This window comes from Stomoxys calcitrans, chromosome 4 (assembly GCF_963082655.1).
Source record: "Stomoxys calcitrans chromosome 4, idStoCalc2.1, whole genome shotgun sequence".
Taxonomy (NCBI): domain Eukaryota; kingdom Metazoa; phylum Arthropoda; class Insecta; order Diptera; family Muscidae; genus Stomoxys; species Stomoxys calcitrans.
The window spans coordinates 127,773,135-127,799,658 of NC_081555.1; the positions used below are offsets into that span (position 1 = coordinate 127,773,135).

The 26,524-nt window shown below is 39.2% G+C and overlaps 1 protein-coding gene across 3 annotated transcripts in view; it reads right to left on the reverse strand.

Annotated features, from left to right (window-relative positions):
- The window catches only part of LOC106089809 (uncharacterized), a 71,701-nt gene that overhangs the window by 21,490 nt on the left and 23,687 nt on the right, over positions 1 to 26,524 (reverse strand). For 2 of the 3 annotated variants that reach the window (XM_059368201.1, XM_013255800.2), the window contains exons 1-2: positions 10,357 to 10,445; positions 9,849 to 10,196 (exon numbers count right to left, since the gene is read on the reverse strand). In XM_059368201.1, the coding sequence (XP_059224184.1) occupies positions 9,849 to 10,016 (168 nt within the window). In that variant the 5' untranslated portion in view covers positions 10,017 to 10,196; positions 10,357 to 10,445. Of the gene's footprint in view, positions 1 to 9,848; positions 10,197 to 10,356; positions 10,446 to 26,524 lie in introns of those variants that run through there. The other variant, XM_059368200.1, reaches the window with a different exon arrangement.

Consider the following 26,524-nt stretch of genomic DNA (forward strand, 5'->3'; position numbering starts at 1 on the left):
GCAAATGGGTGGCCCAAACAACCACACCGTTAGTGCATTTTTAACATTGCTTATTATACTTCTTATAAAATACACAGTGGTAAATTTGAAGAGCTGAAACTTTATGATAACCTGATGTGAACCTCGATGTACTCCGAACTGACCAAATGTGGTGATTCTAACCAACAAATGCAACAGTTTTTCTATATCCTTTTCAGTGAATTTTATTCCCTTTTTTTAATATTTTCAATGTTTTTTATATTGCTTTACGAAATACGATTTATATAAGATCTTGAAATCCAGTATAAAAACGCAACGCAAAATCCCCGTAGGAAAAATGTAGCATAGAAACTTTAAAAGGAAAAACAACCAAAAATGCAAGAGAATGGCAAACCCCCTTTAGAACAAATAGCACTCAACCAAAGATATAGCCGAACGACATGCCGCAGAGCGTCACCTCTTTAGGAAGAAGTTTTGACATGGCAAAGTACCTCACAAATGTCGCCAGTATTAGTAGGGGACAACCACCGTTGATAAATATTTTCTGATGTTCTCAACAACATGCTGCTCTTCTAGAATTACTTCCAATTTATTTTCCTGGGTATTAATGAAGTTGTTCGCGAAAGGGTTTTCTGAATAAAAAACTATTCTCCTAACCACTCCATTGGTACTTTTGTACCCCTGCGTGTTGAACTCCATATAAAATGCTGTATGAAGGGCGTATTTATGGGATGTATGAAATTGGAAGGCGTCTAAAGGTTAAATGTCAAGAATATGAATGGGGGATAGTGTGTTCAGAAGGTGGGTGACAAGAGCAACTGAGGGTGGGGTGTTCTCGCCAAATCTGTGGAACCTCATGATGAATGAAATCCTATTGGATCCCGGAGGAGATAATATTAAGATAATCGCTTGTGCGAACGTCGTGGCACAGTGGAAGAATATCAAAAAAAAAACTGTAAAAAATATACCATTTGAGAACCGATAAAGATATATAAGGCCTTGAAATTTTGCAAATTATCTCGCTAACACTTCAGCTCTAACTATTTCAATTTTCAAAGAGGCATCTCTACCCGTTCTCTCACGTCATATTTTTTGATAATTATTTTCGATTCTCTCCCACTGTGAGTCTTGCTGCTGGCACGAGGCAAGATTCTGTCCACGATGAGCGAGATAATGGATAGGTCACTAAAGAGGTTGTCGCAATGGGCACCAGAAATGGGTTGGGGGCCAACCCAACGAAGACGGAGCTGGAGCTCTTCACTCGCAAATATAAGATACCGGAGTTCTGACTTCCGTATTTAGACGGAATCACCCTGTAGCGGTCGCAGGAGGCGAAGCACCCAGGAGTCGAGGACTCGAAGCTATCCTGGGAGAGGAATACGGAGGAAAGGAGCCGTAGGGTTTTTTACACCGTAGGGCCTTTTACTCCTGTACGTAGATGTTCAGTAGAAAGTGGGGGGTACCCCCAACATGATTTATTGGATGTATACAGCCATTGGTGGAGTGGCATGGTTAAGAAGACTCGTACAAGGGAGTCCGAGAAAGTTCAGAGACTGGCCTGGAATCACAGGGGCACAGAGATCGGCACCGCAGGCAGGTCTGAAAGCGATGTTGTATATGCAACACATTGAGGCCTATATTCGGAACTACTCCGCCATGCTGAAAGAGGACAGGTGCGGCCGTAATTCTATTCCATTCTGCCACCGGCACCAATTGGGATTAGGACATTCAGGATTCGTTTTCCAGCTAGGGATGAATGGAGGGCGAATGCTAAGTTTGGGGGGAATGATACCCCGATCTTCAGTGAGGGCTCCAAGTTGGAGACAGGGATTGGATGTCTCTGAGACTACCGAACGAGTGTATGGTCTTTCAGGCAGTTGTCTGTGTCAATCAGGATTTATGTGGCCAGTAAGGCGGACGACACGGGATAACTATGAGCACTACACAGGCTGGAATTTTGAGCTCTGACTTGTGGGGAATTCATCGTTGTCAGGGGAAGCTTAGCTGAAAGCTACCGGATGCGTCCACATGTTTATTTAGTGGAAAGCTTTCATAGTTGCAAATGCGCGCATTTAGCGATTTCGAGAGGGGAATCTCAGTGAGGGTTCAGGTGGCACTGACTCAATAACTGAGTGCCAATGATGCTTGAGATGACAAGGCGAGTTTTTGACACCTTCAAATAAAACATCAGCGTCTGATCCCGGGTTAGAGGCGGCTGGAGTCGAGCATCGGTTAAGCCACCCACGACAGACATCGAGGGATACATGTACGATCCCACAGAACACAAGCGGTTGGGGGGCTGGGCCTGTAACCCGCCCCGGGAAAATTATAATAATTGTTGTGAGATACAAAAGAATGGTATGAAAGGACTTCCCTAACGTTGACGACCCAGGAAAACGAAAAAAGGGTCATGATTTGCGGATCTGCACCAGGAATGTCCGGACTCTTTATAGAGAAGGTGAAGTATACGCATTGGCGGATGTATTGAAGAAGTACAAGGCAGATATTACCGCCTTGCAGGAAGTGCGATGGACCAGGAATGGCGTCACAACAACACCAAATGGTGACGCACTATACCATAGCTGCCATGGCATGAATTTGGTTGTGGATTTGTGGTTAGTCGGAGACTGAAACACCTTATCTTCAGCTTTACTCTGTTGGATAAAAGGCTAGCCACACTCCGCATAAAAGCAAATTTTTTCAACATCAGCCTTATTTGTGCCCAGACCCTGACGGAAGACAAGGACGAGCAGAGCGAGCACCAGCTTGTCTGCGCGATCTGTCTAGAAGAACTAATACCCAATGATTGGAACCTCAGCATCACTGTACACAAGAAAGGAGAAAAGACGGAAAATGCCAACTGCAGAGAAATAAGACCCCCGGGTTATTATATATGTTTAAAAAAAAAGGATTACTCATCTTAGCAAAAACAACACCGCAACTATGATGCGGTGTTTTCATTCTCTTCCTGCATCCACTCATAATACAGCCGTGGGCAAAGACGATGTTGAAAACGGGTATCACAATGAGCCAAACTGGCCTCTGAGCTAACTCACCTCACCCTAACTAAGGGTTAAATAGATTTGTGTTATAAAATGGGATTTCTATTCGTTGCAAAACAACTCCGCAAAATATGAATCTAGTTAATGAGTTGTGTTGATGCTGTGTTTGCGGTGGTACGCGAAGCATGAATATGAATGTACAAGTATTCATACGATCGCCACTCATATCAGTGTGCTGTGCATAACACCGCATCAATTGTGGTGGGAATATATATTTATTAACACCGCATTTTTATGAGTATGCCGCAGAAAATACCATCGGTTGCAGTTATCTGATAGCTACCATAAAACCGATGTCGGCTATTGTCTTCTTGAACCTCTAGAGGTCCTAATTCTTATCCGATTTGGCTGAATTTAGCATGAGATGTTCTGTTTTAAATTTACGCGTCTGTGCCATGTATGGTTCAAATCATTTGATAACCTGATATAGCTGTCATTTAAATCGATCTTGAGACTCTTAAAGATGCTGAATTTGCGGTGGTACGCGAAGTTTGAATATGAATGTACAAGTATTCATACGATCGCCACTCATATCAGTGTGCTGAGCATAACACCGCATCAATTGTGGTGGAAATAGATACTAACACCGCATTTTTATGAGTATACCGCAAATCAGAAAATACCATCGGTTGCAATTATCTGATAGCTACCATCTCGGATGTTGTCTTCTTGAGCCTCTAGTGGTCATAATTCTTATCCGATTTGGCTAAATTTTGCATGAGATGTTCTGTTTAAACTTTTAACATCTGTGCCATGTATGGTTCAAATCATTTGATAACCTGATATAGCTGTCATTTAAATCGATCTTGAGACTCTCAAAGATGCTGAGTTTGCGGTGGTACGCGAAGCATGAATATGAATGTACAAGTACGATCGCCACTCATATCAGTGTGCTGAGCATAACACCACATCAATTGTGGTGGGAATAGATACTAACACCGCAATTTTATGAGTATACCGCAAATCAGAAAATGCCGCAAATCTTTTGCAGTTATCTAATAGCTACCATAAAACCGATCTCGGATATTGTCTTCTTGAGCCTATAGAGGTCGTAATTCTTATCCGATTTGGCTGAATTTTGCATGAGATATTCTCTTTTTGATTTAAACGTCTGTGCCATGTTTGGTTTAAATCATTTGATAAACTCATTTAGTTGACATTTACATCGATCTTGAGACTCTAAAAGACGCAATTATTACTCGATTTGGTTGAAATTTTTACGTAATATTTTGTTTTGACTTCCAATAGCCGCGTCAAGTATGGTCCAAACCGGTCAATATTTTGATGATGCTCTCACATAAACCGATCGCCCCATTTGACTTGTTAAGTCTTTAGAGGTTGCAGTTATTATCCGATTTGGGTGAAATTTTAAACATTGTTTTTTTTATGACTTCAAATAGTCATAACAAGTGAGGTTCATACCGGTACAACTTAATGTATTTCCTATATATTGGGTTGCCCAAAAAGTAATTGCGGATTTTTTTAAAATAAAGTAAATGCATTTTTAATAAAACTTAAAATGAACTTTAATCAAATATACTTTTTTTACACTTTTTTTCTAAAGCAAGCTAAAAGTAACAGCTGATAACTGACAGAAGAAAGAATGCAATTACAGAGTCACAAGCTGTGAAAAAATTTGACAACGCCGACTATATGAAAAATCCGCAATTACTTTTTGGGCAACCCAATATATGTAAATACAATTTAGCCCATGAATATTCCATTAAGAAACAAGGGCAAACTTCATACATTTCAATAAGTGCTGTCCAATTCGAGTTAATGCTCAAAGATCCATGGTGGAGGGTATGTAAGATTTGGCCCGGTCGATTTAAACGCGCTTTAACTTGTTTATGTCACATATGGCAACTACATAATTTTTGCGAGTATTCATTGGTTCGATTGTCTCGATTAATTTTATTCCTATTTTTTTAATTATAACTTTGGTTGGTTAATTTCTCAATAGTATAGACACCATTACAAAGCTTTACAACTAGTGAACTCTAAAAGACAAAAGACTTAAGAACCAAACTTCAAAATTTCCCAACCACTTTTGGTTTTCAAGTGACGATGAATAGACACAATATCTCTCCATTCTTACGGTTTATATATGTTTTTGTTTTACAAAATGGACTTCTTGCCCAAATTGAAGAAAATGGTTAACTATAGTTTTATATAATCTTAAATGTTTTTTGGTTTGAAGGCCGTGCATTGTGGAAGCAACTTAATGTTTTTTCATGTTCGATAAACATGTTTCTACGAATCATATAAAAATTGGTGTGTTTTAATTTCGACCAGGTTAAATGCATTATTGCAGAACTAGACCACTCTTTGTCTCATATCCATATGTTCTTGCACGTTATGCTTAAGCACCAATTATGAATTACATGCAATAAAAAAATCCGCTATTCATTCATAAACTGAGTTTACTTAGCTCTTAAAAAATTGTTTGCTCTGGTGATAATTGCAAAGAAAAAATTAATTCATTTGAATATTTTGAACTTGCAATTTTTGGTTGTTGTTTGCTGTTGCGCAATATGCACCAACCTCTTTTTGTTTATTATTACCGTATGTATTGGCCTTTGATCTTCTTTTGTTTCGGTGAGATTTGACCAGTAGTAAGCATTAAACCACCCAAGCTACATGGCGCTCCCATTTGCATGACATTCACTTTTATTTGGATCAATATCTTCTCTTAAGCTTTTGGCCAACAAGCAATTGCAGTTATGCAACATAATAAATAAAATAAAACTATATCTTTGTTTTGCAAAAAAAAAACACTTGTTACTCTTAAGCGACTGTCTATTAAAAAAAAAAAAACTCCCAAAAAATTTCAAGAAATTTATTCAATAAAAAAAAATAATTTTTTTTTATTAAACCAATAAGAATTAATCTTTGGATGCCCACCGCTACGAATGTATACGAATTTTATCCAAAATTTGTCAATGTCTGATAAAAAATTTTCGATTTTCGAATCCAATATGGGAGATGGGTATATTTATTTATTATGGTCCGATGCAAGCTAAATCGAAGGATCCAAAAAGTGCCTTCTATTGGTCCAAGACCTTAAACTGACGGATATTCAAACAATATCCGATTTGAAAGCTTGACTGATTTCAAGTCTAATCCAATTCACTGGTCATCGAAATCGTATAAAAAATAAGCGTTCTATGGGTTTATAACCGTAAATTAAGTGAAGGGCAGTATCCAATTATGGATCGATTATATCCGATGTGAATATCGATGTTGTTGTAGCAGTGTGTTGGCGACTGGCAATGCCGATGAAGGACTCCGTCTGGTCAATTCGGCACGTACAACCGGATTATGCGCCTTTTTTGGGCCTCAAGATCTCAAAATCGGCAGCTTTATCCAATTATTGAATGACTTGGATCCAATCATTTTTCGAAATTTCAGTAAAAACGGGAAATAAATTTTGGACTCAATACTTTTAATCGGCATGGGATCTTTCTTCAAATAGGACCTGATCTTGGCCATACTAAACACAAATTTCGGAGGTTCAATACCTAATTTCGGATCGGTCTGTACGGGATCTGAGACCCGATATGGAAAAAACAATTTATCTGTTTAAACTTCACAAATTTTGCACAAAGAGTTTTGTTATGACTGGCAACATTCGTGCAAAGTATGTTTAAACTCGATCCATTGACTGATATATGTATGTAACTCCCATATAAACCAATCTTTCGATTTGATGTTGGTTAAATTTCGCACATGGTTTTTTTATATGACTTTTAACAACCATGACAAGAAGGATCTATAACAGGCAACAACTCAGCTGATACCTAGTGATACCTATTCAAAATAGATTTTTTTCTTTTTTGTGTGAAACATTTTTATGCCCTCCACCATAGGATGGGGGCAAACCAATTTGGTCATTCCACTTGTAACATCTCGAAATATTCGTCCAAGACCCCATACAGTATATATATTCTTGATTGTCATGATATTTTGAGTCGATCCAACTGTGTCCGTCTGTCTGTCGAAAGCACGCTAGCTATCGAATTAGTAAAGTAAGCGCTTAAAATTTTGCACATATACTTCTTATAAGTGTAGGTCGGTTGGGCTTGTAAATGGGCTATATCGGTCCATGTTTTTATATAGCTGCCATATAAACCTATCTTAGGCGCATTTTTTTATCCGATTAGGCTGAAATTTTGCATGAGGTGTTTTGTTATGACTTCCAATGTTTGTGGTAAGTATGGTTCAAATCGGTCCATAACCTGATATAGCTGCCCCATCAACCGGGGTCTGGGATCTTGATTTCTTGAGCCCTAAGACGGCGCAATTACTATCTGATTTGGCTGAAATTTAGCATGAAGCGTTTTGTTCCAACTTTTAACAACTGTGCGAAGTATGGACCAAATCAGTTCATAACTTGATATAACTTCCATAGAAACCGATCTCGGTTTTTGATTTCTTGAGCCGCTAGGTGGCGCAATGAGTTATATTAAACCCCTCGACATCCATGTTCAACATGGCCCAGATCGGCTTATATTTTGATATAGCTGCCATATATACCGATTTCCCGATTTAAAGTTTAAGGCCCGTTAAAGTCACATTTACTATCTGATTTTGCAGAAATTCAGTACACTCACTTGCGTTAGGCCTCTCAACATTTAGTCTGAATATGGGAAAAATCGGACTATGTCCCTATTAAGTTCTTGGGCCTACCAAAATTGCCTTCATTACCCGATTTCTGAAATTTGGTAAGGTGAGATGTGTTGGTGTCATCGACATCCCTGTTTAATTGGCCCAAATCGGCCTATATTTGGAAATAGCTGTCATATATGCCGATCTCCCGATGTAAGGTCTTGCGCATTTGTTATCCGATTTCGCTGAAATTTGGCACAGTGAGTTGCGTTAGGCCTCTCGACATTCGTAACGAATATGACACACATCGGTCTATAATTGGATATAGCAACCATATATACCAGTCCCAACCAGTTCCCTTATAGACTGATACCCGGATTAGACTTCTTCAGCCCTTTGAGACCCAATTTTCATTCGGTTTGGCTGAAATTTGGAACAATGACTTGTGTTATAATTTCCAAATGTCATGCCTAGTATGATCCCAAACAGTCTATAAACAGATATAGCCCCCATATAAACAGATCCCCGGATTTGACTTCTTGAGCCCCTAGAAGCCTCAATTTTCATCCGATTTGACTAAAATGTAAAAAATAGACATGAGTTATGACTTCCCACAATCATGCCAAGTATGATCCAAACCGGTCTATATACCGATATAGCCGCCATATAAACCGATCCCCGCATTGGCCTTATTGAGCCCTTAGATCCCCAACTTTCATCAGATTTGGCTGAAATTTGGAACGAGGACTTGAGTTACGACTTCCAACATTCAGGCCAGGTATGAGCCGAATCGGCCTATATGCAGATATTGCCATCATATCAACCGATCCCCGGATTTGACATCTTCAGCTGAAGATTTGGCTGAAATATGGCCCAAAGCCCTATCTTATGACTTGCAACATCCATGCCAAGTTTTATCCAAATCGGTCATGATTCTTGAGACCAAAATTATTCAAAAACAAACTCAGTTAATAGGGGTACATTTTTAGCTCTCTAGAGATAATTTTATTAAAGGTGTTGTAAATACTGAAAACTTCATTAAAATTTTGACTCTAGAGAAAATGTCATAGATTTTTTTTGGAGAAAATTGATCTTAAATCCTGTAAAAGCGTGCTAAGTCCGGTCGGGCCGAATCTTATATACCCTCCACCATGGATCGCATTTTTCGAGTTATTTTCCCGATATCTGTTTTAATGTCAACAATGGATTAAAGAAAATAATTGCTATGCTATTTCACGTTATGGTCCGATTCGGACCATAATCGATTTGAATGTTAAATACCATAGTAGAAGTCATTGTGTAAAATTTCAGCCAATTCGAATAAGAATTGCGTCCTTTAGGGGCTCAATTAGTAAATTAGCGAGATCGGTTTATATGGGAGCTGTATCAGGCTATAGACCGATTCAGACCATATTTTACATGTATGTTGAAGATTATGGTAGAAGCCGTTGTACAAAATTTCAGCAAAGTCGGATAATAATTGCGCCCCCTAGGGGCTCAATAAGCCAAGACCCCAGATCGGTTTATATGACAGCTATATAAGGTTATGAACCGATTTCTGCCATACTTAGCGCAATTGATATTCCATTACTATACTTTCGACTACTAAAGTATCCAGTTAAGATCTTCCATAGGATTTATGCATATTAAGTAATTACCGGATAAACGGTTTGTGCACGTTTAAAAATAACCGGTGAACCGATTATCCAATTTCAAACACTTTAAGCGGTCTTTATTCCAAAGCCCATTTCACAATAGTTTGATAGATCAGTTTATTGATCACCCTAGTTGAGAAAGTTCATTCGTATATCCTCCAGAAGTGTCAAGTCAGTGATAGTTAGTCTTATGACAAATTCTTTGTATAATTATATATAACCCAGCAAACTTTTTGAATATGTCAAAGAGACAAAATATGACAAACGAACACAATTAATACCAAGAGATAATTTTGGAGTACTACTTCCGGTTTGTCTTGTAATTGAAATGGCAATGAACAATTCAATTTCTAGTGTCGTGCTTAATTTATTTCACTACACCCTTGTGCATCAATATGACTTTTTTTTGGATATTTTAAAAATTTTTTCTTTTCAAATGGCTATGATGTCATTGGTTAGTCAAGCATGAAAGTGTATATTTTTTGTGATTTTCTTCAAATCTCATTAGGCTCAAAACCAGGAAATAACATTTTGTTGCACATACCTCATTTATGGGATTCAAATCGTTTTCATCATCGGCAAATTCCACCGTAACCAAGGGACTCTCGGCATCATTATCGGCTGCCCGTAAATAACGTCCTGGCATAGCTGTGCTCATGTGAAATAGGCCCAAGGCAAGCATTAGGCCTAAACTGCATTTTAGTGGTTGCATATCGAGTTGGAGTAGAAGGTTTGGGTTTTTGGCTACAAATAACGAAGTGATTTCCTTTCAAAAACAAACACGAGTTGGCTCTTAGCTTATATTTGCTGTCGGTTTGCAATAGGCCAATACACAATAAGGCAGTTGAATTTTTGTAAATTCCTTGTTGGCTTTTGTTTTCTTTTACAAACACTAAAGAAAATGAAAAAAAAGAATATGGAAAAACATTAAAAATAAGATTTAAAAAAGTTTTTTTTTTTTCTTTCTTGGGCATTGTCAGTATTTTTATTGGGGTTTTCTTTTGTTTTCATTTTTTTCTTCTTTTCGTAAATCTAGTGGTATTGGAAATTACCAAAATCACAAACACGACACGCTTAAATTTTGGCAGGAGCAACTTGGTGTTAGCGGTGGTAGCTAAGTTTTACGTTATTACTGCTTTCAGTAACTATAAGCAAATGACTGCAGACATAGGTTTTGCCAACGATTTAGCAGTGGCCAAAAATTGCGCTTACAACGGCCCACAGGCTGATGGGGGTATACTCACACCATCACCATCACACATTGGCCCCAGCAATCTCAACACCTCGCATTTCCTCTGCCCCCTCATTTTGATTAAAATTATCGGCGGCCAAATGCAACTTGGTGCTCTGCTGCCCCAAAATACAAAATACAAGGCAAACCACAGACAGTCGAAGAGAGCCTAAGCCCCCCCTTCAATTGCAGTTCGCCAATGCCAGACTTGCAGGGGGCAGAGGAGCAGATTAGTATGGCTTATGGTCCAATCTAATCGACAGAGTGCCAAAAGAGTTTGTTAAACTTTCAGAAGCTCCGTTGTGAGTGTATGCGTTTTAGCCTTCTCATTCTTATGGACCCAGAGTGTCAAAGAGATTGCAACAAACCAGATTTCGACTTTAAGAGTTCGACACTCTTGCTAAAGCTCTACACCAGCTCTTACAGAGAATGCCAACGTAGATAATCAATAGACTGGGTCAACTTACAGCTTAACACTGGTTTTAGCCTTCAGGCCATACTCTCTTCACTCCATGGGTTCCCACTTGATTTCACTCAATTCCAAAAAAAATGAGTGTATTTTGTGCTCTGGCCCACTAAGTAAACAATCGAAACATTTCGAAAGCTCTATCACCACCACCAACGCCACCAAAGCAATGCGCCTGCACAGAACCACTAAAAGTTGCGCTAACAGAGCATTAAACATTTTAAGACCTCTTGACTTGAGTATTTGCATCTGACGATGTCTTGGCTGCATTCAAATGGGTGATTTGGGGTTTCTTCTCCTGATAGCTGCTTTTGTTGTTTACGACAACTTTTCAATTTTTGTTTGTACTTGTTTCATATCCATTCAACCTTAGTGACCCCCGTCATTATGCCACCCTATGGTCGTTTATTTGCTACTTTTTTTCCATTTGATAACTTTCGTGTGTGACACTAATAGCTTACTGAGATCGGCCGTTTTTATGGCTACTCGTAAAGTGCTAACGCATTTTAATTGATACAAAGGCCTTATAAAAAAATACAATGAGCTGAACAAAGTTTATTTTATGTTAAAACACATCAGTTTCGGCTTTTGTTTCTTACGATATTAGCAAATAGCCATAGCCAATTTTTTTTATAGACGACTAAGAATTCATCAAAACCATAAATTTTAGCCATAGATCAATTTTATATCGAATTGGCAAAATGTTCTATGATCAACCCCAAAAATTCCCAAAACGGGCGTGAATATCCAACGTCACAAAATTTGTGTCAAATGAATGTCTTTGGGGGTTGACTTCGAATATGGTATACACATTTGGGACAGAGTCTGGGACCGGCCCACCCACTGAAAACCCTTCAATAGGACGTGTAGTTCAATAGGGATAATATGGGAATTAAAAGAAACATCTATGACAGTAGAGTTCAAATCTAATGTGGATATAAGGATTCAAGTATCTGGGTCACATCCTGCCATTCAGCAGCACATGTAGATCGCTCCAATAAAGGACTCAAATAAGTTGTCTTTTATGTCTTAGCGTCGGGGGAGCAACCCCCTTCACCAAATAAAAGCAACACAAAAGTGTCATGTAAGACGACTCAGAATATATTGTACTGAAATTAAACCCAGCGGTTCCTAGGAACCGAACAAGGTTGAACGAGAAACCACATCGAGGCACAATTATTGGAAGTCATAACGAAACACCACATGCAAAATTTCAGCCGAATTGGACAACAATTTAGGCTTGTAAGGGCTCAAGAAGTCAAATCGGGGATCGATTTATATGGGAGCTATATCAGGTTATATCCCGAATTGAACTGTATTTGGCACAATTATTGGAAGTCGTAATGGAACACTAAATGCAAAATTTCCGCCAAATCGGACAAAAATTGCGGCTTGTAAATGCTCAAGAAGGTAAATCGGTTTATATGCTATATCCAAATCTGAACCGATATGACTCATTTGCAATCCTCAACGACCCACATCAATATTTAGCATCTGTGCAAAATTTCAAGCGGCTAGATTTACGCGTTCGACCGCTATCGTGTTTTCGATAGACGGACGGACTTGGCTAGATCGACTCAGAACGTCGAGACGATCAATGACTACTGTAGGAATTTGCTCGAAGAGGATGTGGAGGAGACTATTGAGCACTTGCTGTGTTCCTGCCCGGGTCTGCAGAGAAGTAGGCTCTCCTTTCAGGGGAGCCGTTTCTTCTGTGATCTGGGTGAACTTGCAAACGTACCTCTGGTATGTCTCCTGAGATTTGTTGAGGGAACAGGGTGGTTCTGACGAGGGGTGCCACAAGCTCCGGCGTAGGTAGATCTGTGCTTGCGTAGGGACGGGCAGTTCTTAACCCCCCGTCGGGTTCTCCACTCCTCCTGTCGTTTTCTTTTATTCGTGTAAAACCTCTAGTACAAGATCTCAAATTTTTTTCTTTCCCCTTTCTCTCTCTAGGGTACTACAATGGGACAAACTAGCCTTCGAGTGAACTCATCTTTGGTGGGCAACCTATTCAACCTAACCTAACCTTATGGGGTCTTACACGAATATTTCGAGATGTTATAAACGGAATGACTAGATTAGTATACCACCATCCTATGGTGGTGGGTGTGAATAGAATCTAAAAACAATATATGATCCGGATAGAAAAGGACAGCAATAAAAGATCTTTGGTAGTAGAGTACACTCTTTGCCCTCAAATTGGGATATACACAGGAGGACCTGCGGATCTTTAAAAATTTGGTATCCCAAGTGGTGGCTTTGAAATATGATTTTGAAAGTCGATAAACAGTACAAAAAAAAAAACAATTAGTGTGGCCATCGTCACCTTCAAAATGCTTGGCATTATGGGGATCTAGCACGATGCTGATATTATTTCAGGTTCCACCCTCTAAACTCCCTTCAAACTGGTCATGTTTGCCTATTATGGTAAAAAGGCGCTCAAATAATAGGTATTTTGATAATAGGCAACCTATCACGCTGAACGCCTGGGTTCGAATCCTGGCGAGAACATCAGAAAAAATTTTCAGCGGTGGTTTTCCCCTCCTAATGCTGACAACATTTGTGAGGTACTATGTCATATAAAACTTCTCTCCAAAGAGGTGTTGCACTGCGGCACGCTGTTCGAACTCGGCTATAAAAAGGAGGCCCCTCATTGAGCTTAAACTTGAATCGGACTGCACTCATTTATTTGTGAGAAGTTTGCCCCTGTTCCTTAGTGGAATGTTCATGGACAAAATTTGCATTTTTGATAGTAGAAACAAATTGGATATAAAATTTTTAGGCCCATAAAATCTTCCAAAAGCAACGGCAATTAGGGCTCAAATAACAGGAATTTTAGTAGAGCACGATGCTGATATTTTTTCAGAGCTAAGTGCGTGGATGGCCGCCCGATCCAAAATACGTATTTGTAGACTGTGGCAAAAAAAGGCTCAAATCTTATATCTGTTTTATAGTCAAATGTTTTAGGTACGCCTTACCACGTCCCCCTCAACTCCCCCTAAACCACACATTTATACCGACTAAAACATTATGTAGCTCAATTGTGGTTTTTGGGGGTATTAATCTGGTATCCACTTTCGTGGCAAAGGGTTTGGCTACTTTAATTTACCACCAAACCAAGAGAATTAAGTAAATCTAACATGCAATCTTTAATGGGCGGACCCTCCCCTTACCCAAATTTTCAAAAACGCCAGTTTTCGGAGTGGGGCGATTTAAGCGAAATTTGGTTTGCTTATTATAACTCAACAACAGGAATATGGTATCATTATTTAGGGGGTCCGCCCCACCTCCAAAGGAAATATAAACAACTAGCTGGACAGGGCCCGCTCCGCTGCGCCTTTTTTAACTCTCTAATATCTATTTAGGGTGGGGCACTTCGATCTGATTGTGGATATCGCGTTTCTGTAGCCTATGCCCACCTATGATAAACTCAACTTGAATCGGAAAGCACTCATTGTTATATAAAAAGTTTGCCCCGCTCGGTTCCTGGGTAATTTTTACTCTACTCCAAAATGTCTTTCTTTTGAGCCCTCATATTACTGTATTGGTAAATATTTCGGGTTTAGGGGGTATTTCGGGGGAGGTCACTTGGCCATCAAGGTAAATATAAGATTCGTGCTCTACTTTCAGAAACATTTCGTATGAGTCCCATAATGTCATAATCAGTAAATAAGTTGTGTTTAAAGGTGGGGTGGACCCCAGGTCTTTGTCCCGAAAATGAATATAAATTTCCCGAAAATCAATAAATATCACTCCAAATAGCTTTTATATAATAGGGAGGTATTTTGGGATGGGGCGGCTCCCCAAACACATGGCTCTATATTGCCGTGATTGGTCTATATATCCATTTGGAAGGTTTTGGGCTGTCACCGCGGCACCCGTCCCCAACAATAGAAACCATTTTTTTTTGTTATTGTTAGAATGCAAAAAAAATCGAACTAATCGCATTACCAATCCCGAGATCTGGTATTTTTGAAATCAGAGTAATGAGAAGTGTTTTTTTAGGGTAGACATTTCGACTCAAATATGGATATGAAATTCGTGTCCACTCCCAAATCGCATTACTTTGAACCCCATTTTGTCATGGTCGGTAAGTATAAACCGTTTGGAGAGTGTTTTGGGGATGGGGAGGCCACCGGCACTTTGCCCTGAAAATAGATATCAAATTCTTTCTATACTCCCAAATACCGTTGATTTGAGCTCCATATTGATATAGTCGGAAATAAAATTCAATTTAAGGGTGATTAAGAGCGTTACCCAAAAATTGGATATCAACTTCATTTTGTACTCTCAAATACCTTTCATATGAGTCCCATATTGCCATAATGGGTCAATTAATTTATTCAACGTATTTTGCGGAGGAAAAAAGCCACCTTGACTTGAACGCAAATTTTAATGTCATATTTTTAATCTACTCCCAAATATCATTAATTTGAATCCTATATAGCCATGGTCGGCTGTTATACCCATTTGGGGGTGAGGCGACCTCCCATTACTTGGATCTAATTTTTTATGCCATATTTGTAATCTACTGCCGTATACTTTTTATTTAAGTCCAATATTGATAGGAACATCGAAAATTTCTGTTTAGAGGAGTTTTTGGGTTGGAGCGGCCCGCTGGGTACTTGGACCCAAAATTTAATATGATTTTCATTTTCTAATCTCCAATACTTTTCATTTGATACCCATATTGTGCCCATCAGTTCTCTTTTGGTTTCGGGTGGCGTTTTTGGTGTAAGGGGGAGCCTATGTTGCCTTTTTTCGATTCTACGGAACAAACAAACAAACCGAGTCCCATATAGTCATGATGGGTCATATGACCATTTGAGGAGTTTTTAGGGGGTGGGGTGACCCTCTACACTTCGATTTTGTATGGCAGATTCGTAATCTACTCACGAATAACTTTTATTTAAGCCCCATATTGATATGGACGACCAATTTGTCTGTTTTTAGACATTTTGGGATAAGGACATTTTCCCAATTTTTAATACTATATTCATATTCTACTCTTCAATACCTCATTCATTTAATATCCATATTGTCTTTATCGGTCCACTTGTGATTTTGGGTGTTTTTTGGGGGTAACGGGGAGGGTCCGTCCCCTTCCGATGTGAACAAATTATAAAGCATATTACTTCTTCCTGACCATATTCGTAATCTACTCCCGAATACCTTTCATTTGAGTCCCATATTGTCATGATCGTCAAATAAACCTATTTTAAGGGGTTTTGGGGTTGGGGCGGCCCCCATGCACTTGGACCCAACTTTCATTATAAAATTCGTACTCTACTCTTCAATATATTTCATTTGAATCCCATAATGTCCCGATCGGTCCACTTTTATGTTTGGGTTGTACTTTCGGGCAAGGGGGAGGGTCCGCCCCCCGCTCGATATCAACAAATTATATAGCCTATGTTTCCTTCCAGACCAACTTAGATAATGAACCAATGAAATGTATTTGGGAGTAAAGTACCTAAATTAACTGAAAGGTCGTATCAGCATCCCCAAACAGGACTTATTTCTTGACTGTGCCAGTATAGGGCTCAGATAAAATAAGAGAGTGAAAGAAGGCGCAGCGGATGCGGGCCCTGTCCAGCTAGTATACATACATAATAGATTCTAATTTATTTAGACATTTATACAAAACATTTGAAATTGTGTCACATAGAGGGCAATGGTATAAGTCTTTGGATAAATATGTTGCCATTCGTTGACTTCTAAGCAGCACAATCTTTGAACATCCGCTACTAAATGTAGCAAACAGTCATTTGCACAAAATGATTTAATTCTTAGCGTTTAAAGTCAAATTATGATTTTTATAATTTCATCATTTAGCCGCGACATTAAATAGACAGGTTATAATGTGGACGGTGAACACTGGACTTTAGTTTATTTGCCACCACTGCCATAAGTTTCCACATGTCAGATATGGCACCCGCCTGTTTATTCTACGATTATGAGGACAACGACTTTTAATTACGCATAGTAATGGTGTATCTCTAAGTTCAAGGAACTCAACGATATTAACGAAATCAAAGTGCGTCGGCTGACGTATGGCAATTGCATCAAACAGATAAACCTGATTGTTTAGAACGATTTTAATTTTGTGTTTGAATACCATTTTGCAATGTGTTATACAATAAAGTTGCTGATTGCTGTGGTATTAAATGCTAACCACATTTTCGATGTATAGTTTAAGTTGGTTTTTAAGCAACTAGCTTTTGTGGGTAACTTCAATTTAGATTTGTGGTTGGGACGAGTTATATTAGAGATATTAACCACATTTTCCATCGCTAACATCCATAAGTATATATTAGCGATTGAAAATGTGGTTGATGGATATTAATTTTAAACAACTTTACTATAATAAATAATAGTATGTGCATTGCATCTTTGAGTTGGTTGCGCTCAAGCAGGATAAGAGGATAATGTTGATAATAGTTGACTTAACAAAGAAAATAGGTAAAAAAGCATGCTAAACTCGACCGGGAAGAATCTTCGGATTGGAATCGACCATGGAACTTAGTTAAATGACATACCTATGCATGTGTACTTTGCATATCAAAATTGTCTGTCAAATAAGGCAAACAGACCACAAATGAAGATATGGCAGCCCGAACAAATTTGCGAGGTGTGGTGGTGGCCATGGCATGGTAGGAGGCGCCCAAACCACTTAGTGCCCCGAAAATTTGCACACAATCTCTTTAACACCTCACCCCTTACCAGGGATCTGGGGCGGGTTCGATTTCTCTTTCGGATTACAACATCAAGCAATATTCAACTCCGATTATATGTATTCTTGATAACCATATAATGAACTATATCCTTATGAAGCCCCCATATAAACGCATCTCCTGAATTGATTTCTTCAGCGTCTAGAGGGCGCAATTTTTATCCAAATTAGCTGAAACTAGTTTCTTTTATGACGTCCCACATGTTTGTAAAGTGTAGTCTCAATCGGTTTATAACCGTTAATACTCCCATATAGACCTATCACCCAATTGTACTTCTTGAGCCTCCAAATTGCGCAATTCTTATCCGATTTGGGTGAAATTTTCCATAATTGTCAAATGGATCAAGGTGCTTTACAACCATTCCAACTAGAGTAAGTTGTAAAGCACACATTTGATTTTTTTTTTCATAATTGCTTCTACGACCCCTAACTCCCTACAACCTCCAATATCCATGTCAAGTATGGTCTGAATGCTTATCTATTGCTCCTATATAAACAGATCATACGGCTTTACTTCTTAAGCAATTCCGAACCGAATTGTAAAAATCAAGAAAAAACTTGGTGGATACTTACCACCAAGGATATATTAATTATACTAGTTATTAAAAACCTAGTGGGGGCCGATTTGGATCATATTCGATGCAGGTACCGAAAAGTTTATATAGGTCGCAGTTTTAAACTTCAAGGAAATCTATCCATATATAAAAATTAATTTGTGTTTGTTTGTTTGAATGTATGTTTGTTTGTTTGTGGGTTTGTAAATTTGTTTATTCCGTATAGACTCAAAAACGGCTGAGCCGATTACCTTGAAATTTCCACATATTGTGTAGGTTGGTCTGGAATTAAACAGACCCTCCCCCTTGCCCTAAAAATACGACCCCACAATAAAAGTGAACCGACCGGGACAATATGGGACTCAAAAGAAAGGTATTCAGGAGTAGACTACGAATTTCATATTAAAAATTGGATCCAAGTAACTGGGGGGCCACCCCAACCCCAAAACCCCCCTAAATAGGTTTTTTGGACAATAATGTCAATATGGGACTCAAATGAAAGGTATTCGGGAGTAGATTGCGAATATAGTCAGAAAGGAAAAATAGGCTTTGTAATTTGTTGATTTCGAAAGGGGGCGGACCCTCCCCCGTTACCCAAAAACACCACCCAAGATCAAAAGTGGACCGCTCGGGACAATATGGGTATTAAATGAAAGGTATTGGAAAATAGAATACGAATGAAAATTAAAATTTTGCCCATGAACATTCCACTAAGGAACAGGGGCAAACTTCTCACATATCAATGAGTGCAGTCCGATTCAAATTTAAGCTCAATGATAAGGGGCCTCCTATTTATAGCCGGGGCCTCCTTTATAGGAGGGGAAAACCACCGCTGAAAATTTTTTTCTGATGGTCTCGCCAGGATTCGAACCCAGGCGTTCGGCGTCATAGGCGGACATGCTAACCTCTGCGCTACGGTGGCCTCCAATATAGAATACAAATATGGTATTAAAATTTGGGTTTAAGTACCCATCGGGCCTCCAAAATTCCCCTAAACAGACATTTTATAATTTTATCCGATGTTCACGCCAGGATTCGAACGCAGGAATTCAGCGTAATAGGCGGACATAGGCTACAGTGGCACGATTATCGATATCCACATTCAGGACGAAGAGACTCCACCCTAAAAAGATATAAGAGAGTTAAAGATGGCACAGCGGAGCGGGCTCGGTTCGGTTGGTCAGGTTATAAATGAGGATCTTATGACTTAAGATCCCAGATTTGCAGATCGGTCCATAAGGCAGCTATATCCAAACATGGTCTGATATGGACCATACGCGGTTCGAATATCGGGTGGCCTACTGCAACTCCATGTTCCAAATGTATATGCAAGTATGGTTCGATCGGGACCAAATTTGGTTCAGACAATGGGAAATCTAGTCCAACTCACTACACCAAATTTCAGAAAAATACGCTAATACGGTTTTTATGGGCTAAAACACTAATTCGGCAGATCGGTCTGTAAGACAGCTATATCTAAATATGGTTCGATCTGGACTATGTTCTGGTCGAACAACGAGAGTGTGACTCACTGTTCCAAATTTCAGCGGAATCGGGTAATAAATGATGCTTTTATGGGTTTATCGGAGAATCGGTCTCAATGACGGTCTCGGCGCCCCATCTGACCGCTATTTTCACAGCGTGCCTGGGACATGCATATACTCCGAAAGCCTGGCCTATAAGCTTTACATCCTTTCTACTCAAAACCATGGAAAATATTATGGATATCTTGATAAAGAGTAGAACATCTAGCGGTCTGCTACAAACAGCTTGCCTATGTCAAGGGAAGGTCGATGGAGACTGTCCTGCACGATGTTGTCCATAAAATAGAAGAATCGGTGGATACCAAGACAATGATACGAGGGGGCTTTTAACGACGTTCAGACCCACAAATTGATTCAACCCTTAGACCAGTAACGGAGGGACCGGATACTTAGAGACTGGATAAACCATACGCTGGCTAAATTCCCATGAACATTCTATTAAGGTACAGGTGCGAACTTCTGACATATCAATGAGTGCTGTCCGATTCAAGTTTGTGCTTAATGATAAGGAGCTTGCTTTTTATAGCCGAATCCGAACGGCGTGCTGCAGCGCGACAGCTCTGTGGGAAAAGTTTTTACATGGCTTCCATACCATTTTTCAAATGGCATAGTTCCTCAAAAATCTAGCCAGCATTTGGAGGGGATAACCACCTCTGAAAAATTTTTTTAATTCTTGCCCGAAACCGGCACCGGTTCAGCGCCATTGGCGGACTTGCTAACCTCTGCGGTATGGTGGATAAATTGAATTCCCACAGGGGGTATTTTATCACCACTCCTATGGCGGCCACCATAAATAAGCTAAAGGGTGATTTTTTTGAGGTTAGGATTTTCATGCATTAGTATTGTCAAAGAGAAAGATGCTCAGTATGCTTTGACATTTCATCATGAATAGACTTACTAACGAGCAACGCTTGCAAATCATTGAATTTTATTACCAAAATCAGTGTTCGGTTCGAAATGTGTTCATTCCACCATGGATGGTGGAAAAAAAACGATTTCGATATCCGACAATGTCAAATACTCAAGAGTGATATTGGACATGAAACTGAACTGGAAATGTCACATTCAGGACAGTACCAAGAAGGCTCAATAATGTTGGGCATTATTTAGACGGGTATCTTGATTAGATCAATACTTACTTATGCCTCAGTAGTTTGATGGATTGCGATGAAGAAAAACGTAAGGATCATACAACAGGTCCAGAGAACATGTTGTCTTGGCATAGGCGGAGCGATGAGGACCACGCTTGAAAGGGCATTGGAACTTTTTCTAGATATCCGACCCATAGACACACAGATTAAATGTGAAACAGCCACTATGGCCATGAGACTTGAAGCGATGGGAGATTGGATAGAGGATAGGAGGGAAGAATGAATGGAGCAGGTCACACCACCATATATAATGGAGGCGACGATAGGAAACCCGAAAAGAATGGAAAATAATTCCGATCGGATACTTGAGCCGACACTTGAGATCGAGTGCACTGCTACCAGCGGCACAGTCTTGGATTGGCGGATCTTTGGTATTGTCATCTGAATGTTCATGCTACACGAATTAATTAAAGCTAGAGGGCAGAGTGGAACTGGAGGCGAGAGCAATGCCGTTAATAAACTTGTTTAACCCGAAGTCTTTCCGATTGACGGAGTCCGAGTTAAGGGCGTGGACGACGAACAATGTGGAACAGCGAAACGGTCAGTAGGACGACGCAAATCGAATGGGGAGATCCGGATCGAGGAAGGACAGGCCCATTACTGAAAGGAAGTAAGAAGGAGGTCAGTATAGCTTTCGGCATCATAACGGGACACAAAGAACTACGAGCTTGCTTATGCAAAATCGGTGGGGCAAGTGAAAGCATGTGAAGGTCATATGGGGTAGATATTGAGACATTGGTATGGAAAACAATTAAAGATTTTGGTAGTACCACAGAATTACTGACTTAGATTTTCTATTTCTTACTTTTTATACACACCACCATAGTGGGGGTATAATTCCGTTTGTTACATTGATCTGCGACCCCATAGAGTTTATATATTCTGGATCGTCTTAACATTTTAAGTGTGTCAAAATCATTTGCCCAGAGACTTCTTATTAATCTAGGTCGTTGGGGATTGCAAATGACCAATATCGTTTTAGATTTGGATATAACTACCGTAAAAACCGATTCCCTGTTTGACTTCTTGAACCCCTAGAAGCCTCAATATTCATACGATTTGGCTGAAGTTTTGCACAAAGTGTTTTGTTATGACTTCCAAGAACTGGGCCAAGTACGGGCTAAATCCTGATATCTTTAGCTCCCATATAAAGCAATCTCCTGATTAGACTTCTTTAGTCCCTATAATCCGAAGTTTTTATCCGATTGAGGTGAAATTTTGAATGTTGTGTTCTGTTACGGCTTCCAATAATCATGCTAAGTACGGTTCGAATCGGTATATAATCTGACAAAGATTCCGTATTAACCGATCTCCCGATTTGACATCTTGGGCCCCTAGAACCCGCAATTGCTATCTGATTTGGTACAAATTTTTAGCAGAACCATGGAGGTGGGTTCGGCCTGTTGGAACTTCGCACATTTTAACTTATTAGTATTTAGAGCCCACAACAAGCCGGTTACGGTCTTAGGTGTATGTCCATAATGACATTGGGAGGATTAATATCCTTACTTCACCTAGGGGCTGAAGAAGTCAAACTGTAGGACCACTTTATATGGGTACTACAGGCGAACTTCTCTATAACGTAGCAGCTGGGGACCGACGAAATACCACGTTATAGAGAAACTAATCAAAAGTGGGTATAATTTGATCTAAGTGCAAAAATAAATAAATACTCATTGGGACAGAATCGAAGAAATAGCCACAAATCTACCGTTTGAGAACGGGTAGAGTTAGGTTAGATTTAAAAGAGGGTGAAGATATATTGGGTTGCCCAAAAAGTAATTGCGGATTTTTCATATAGTCGGCGTTGACAATTTTTTTCACAGCTTGTGACTCTGTCATTGCATTCTTTCTTCTGTCAGTTATCAGCTGTTACTTTTAGCTTGCTTTAGAAAAAAGTGTAAAAAAGTATATTTGATAAAAGTTCATTCTAAGTTTTATTAAAAATACATTTACTTTCTTTTAAAAAATCCGCAATTACTTTTTGGGCAACCCAATATATCCGGGTAGAGAGGTGTTAACGAGTATGTGCGCAAAACATGAAGGCACTACGTAGTACGTCCACCTCTTTGCAAGCACCTTAATCACCTTTTCAATTTTTCAATTTGCTGAAAACGAAAATTTCGAAAAAAAACTGGGCAATGGCATCAGAAATGCTCCAACGTCTCACCATCTGGCCCAAATGTTATCACTTGCCGCAACTACTTTGCATAAATGAGTTCGGTGTCCTATGTATCGCGTAATGATACTGAAGGCTATACTGACCTCCTTCTTACTTCCTTTCAGTATAAGCCTCGTTTTCCAATAATCCGGATCTCCCCATAGAATTTTCGACGTCCTACTGAGCATTACATGGTCGTTCGTCACCATACCCTTTACTCAGACTGCGTCGATCCGAAGCGCTTCGGTTTAACCAATTTTATTGGGGGGTGACTGGCCTTCACTGCCAAATCGTTTACTTTTCATTCCCCGACCTCCACTCTGCTATGCCCGGCACCAAAAGAATGCGGATCGTGCCATCGTCAGTGAAGGGTTAATCTCCTTTTTACACTCCAAGACAGTTCGTGAGCTTACCCTACTGGTAATAATTTCCCTTATGGCCAGTCTACTGTCCGTAAAGATGTTCACACTCGACGTCTTCGTTTAAACACCACACCTCCTCACGCATCTCCGACTGCAGGACCATATTATGGGCAGTCGAAATCAAATCTCAGGCCCTTGGTTCTCCATGTTGACTCCCAGGCCCACTCTGTATTCTAGCTTTGATTCATTCGTGTTGCATGATTTACCAGATGGAAATACCATAGTTCCGTTAGTCTAGAACTCTTCCACTGGCAGCAGTGCCTCACACTCGACATAAAGTGTCGTGTCAGGTATCCGATCGGAAACCTCTTCCATTCCATCCAGATTTTCCTATCGTCACTTCGATTATACCGTTCATAGCCAGTACCCTAATAGACGTGGTCCTCATCGCTTTGCCTTTGCCAAGGCAACATAACGTAGCACTTTTTCATATGTCATATATGATATGTTGCATAACGTCACCTACAAGAGTGGCGATAAAATGCCCTCCTCGGGGAATCCCATGCTACTCTTTCATTCATCCTTATGTCATTGATCCAACTATTTCTTGGCATATGGCGAATCTAGTCTCTAAGGACTCGATCCATCTGCTCCTGGAAGGGAGAGAGTTTGTCGTTGCTGGTAAAAAAACATTAGCCGGAAATCGATAGTACATAGGAATTGTCCGTGTGATAAAAGAATTTGCATGATCCGACGAGCTGATCTTAGGCACAACCTCGAGTTTCTCCGAGTTTCATCTCGGAGAATATTTCAGTAAGTTTAGAGTTCTCTCTCTTTTTTCTTTTTAGTATTTTATATACTTTTCGGAAAAGAAAAATTTATATTCGTTCTTCGCTATATGCAGTCCAAAAGGCGTGCCGCAGTGCAACACCTCTTTGGAGAAAAGTTTTTACAGGTACCTCACAAATGTCCTTGGCATTAGGAGGGGATAACCACCGCTGGTAGCCTCTGCTCTACGGTGCTCTTATCTTCGCTATATACATTTTTAAAAATCTAGTTTTCATTTAGTGCCATATTGTGGTCAGATTTCAACTATTGGTTGCCCAAAAAGTAATTGCGGATTTTTTAAAAGAAAGTAAATGCATTTTTGATAGAACTTAGAATGAACTTTAATCAAATATACTTTTTTTACACTTTTTTTCTAAAGCAAGCTAAAAGTAACAGCTGATAACTGACAGAAGAAAGAATGCAATTGCAGAGTCACAAGCTGTGAAAAAATTTGTCAACGCCGACTATATGAAAAATCCGCAATTACTTTTTGGGCAACCCAATATGTCATAGCAAACGATTTCCTCAATAAAAAAATCATCAAATCTTATAAAGCGAAAACAATATTTGATTAATTTTTGTTTTTAGTTTTACTCAGTCATGTGACCTAAATAGGCAGATAAAAAACAAAAGACTTAAGACACAAACATCATACGGGATGTGCCGAATGTGCACATAGCATGCAAATAATGATAAAACACAAAACTTTTTATCTTCCTCGAATTTCCCAACATTTTTAATTGAATTTTATGCAGTTATGACTATTCAAGTTTTGTTTTCATTTCACATTAGCAAAAAATTGATATAAACAGAGAAAAAAAATTAAAGTTGCTGGGTTAGGTGATAAAATACCACCTTTCAAAATCGACTGTCAGAAAACTATGAAATCTCAGAGCTTTAGCCAAATATGGGTAAATAGACCAATGGGTGGATTTACGCATTGCTAAAGAGGTAAATAGACGGACGTGCGGAAAAAATACTTATTTGGGTTATGGATACGAAATTGATTAACACGACATTAATAATAAACCAAAAATAGAGAAGAGAAAAAAACCAAAAAAATTCCCCTCTTCGCTTCCTCGCCATCTGCACAAAGAGCAAAATCAACAATGACACGAGCAAACGATGCAAACTACCAATTCCACCACAACCCAGTCAAAAGGCACAAAACAAACCAAATTCAAAAAAAAAAAAAAAAGATCCAAAAGAAAACAGATTGGCTGTATTAAAACCGGTAATAGTCTCAAGGTCGTTAAGCAAATGAGTTAATTCGATGGCGGCAATGAAATTGTAACAAAACGCTTCACTATGATGGTGATGGTGATGGTGATGGCGATGGCGATGGCGATGTCGACGTCGATGATCACAAAGACTTTGGTCATAATGACATTGTTTGACGACGAAGGTAATGTCGATGATGATATATGTGTTTATAGTACAAACTGAATGTTATGGAGCAAAAATCAAACAGCCAAACGATATGTGAAAAAAACACTAAAAATCACATACTCATGATATATGGCATACCGTTGTATGGGCTTAACCATGTCTTTTTTTTTTGAATTTACCGTCCGCTATGTTCATTGCATACATCTTGCACAGACACCTAGCGCCACATTTCCTTCATTATTTATAAATGTTGTTTATCTTTAATTACATCTCTGGCCATTGTGAACTGATGAAGTTAAACTAACTGATGACAATCAGAAAATGAATAGCCATTAGACTTAAATAAATAAATGTCATTGTTTTATTTGATTAGTTGCTGGGATTTAGTAAAACAAGTCATCTACCAACAGAATAAATAGTAGAATGAATTTACGAAATGTCTTGTTCTACGAGATACATTCAAACATCTAAAAGAAGACATGGGTTACAGAGATTGGTTGAGAATTTTTTAAATGGTAATTTATTAGGCTGCATGTTCTTTCTCATCAAGGTTCTGTACCATACGCAATTATTTACTATACTATCCTGTAAAGGAAGAATCTCATAATCATCTTCTTAAATTTGTTTGTCTTGGAAGTTCTTTAAGCTATCCAGACAGTAGTATAGGAGAGATTTAAGTAAAGCTTGTTTTGGTCAAACGACTGAGTTGGCCTCAAATCAGCTCAAATCAAGTTTTCGGTATCATAACAGGACACATAGTGCTCACCTACGCAAAATCGGTGCGGCAAGTGATAGCAGGTG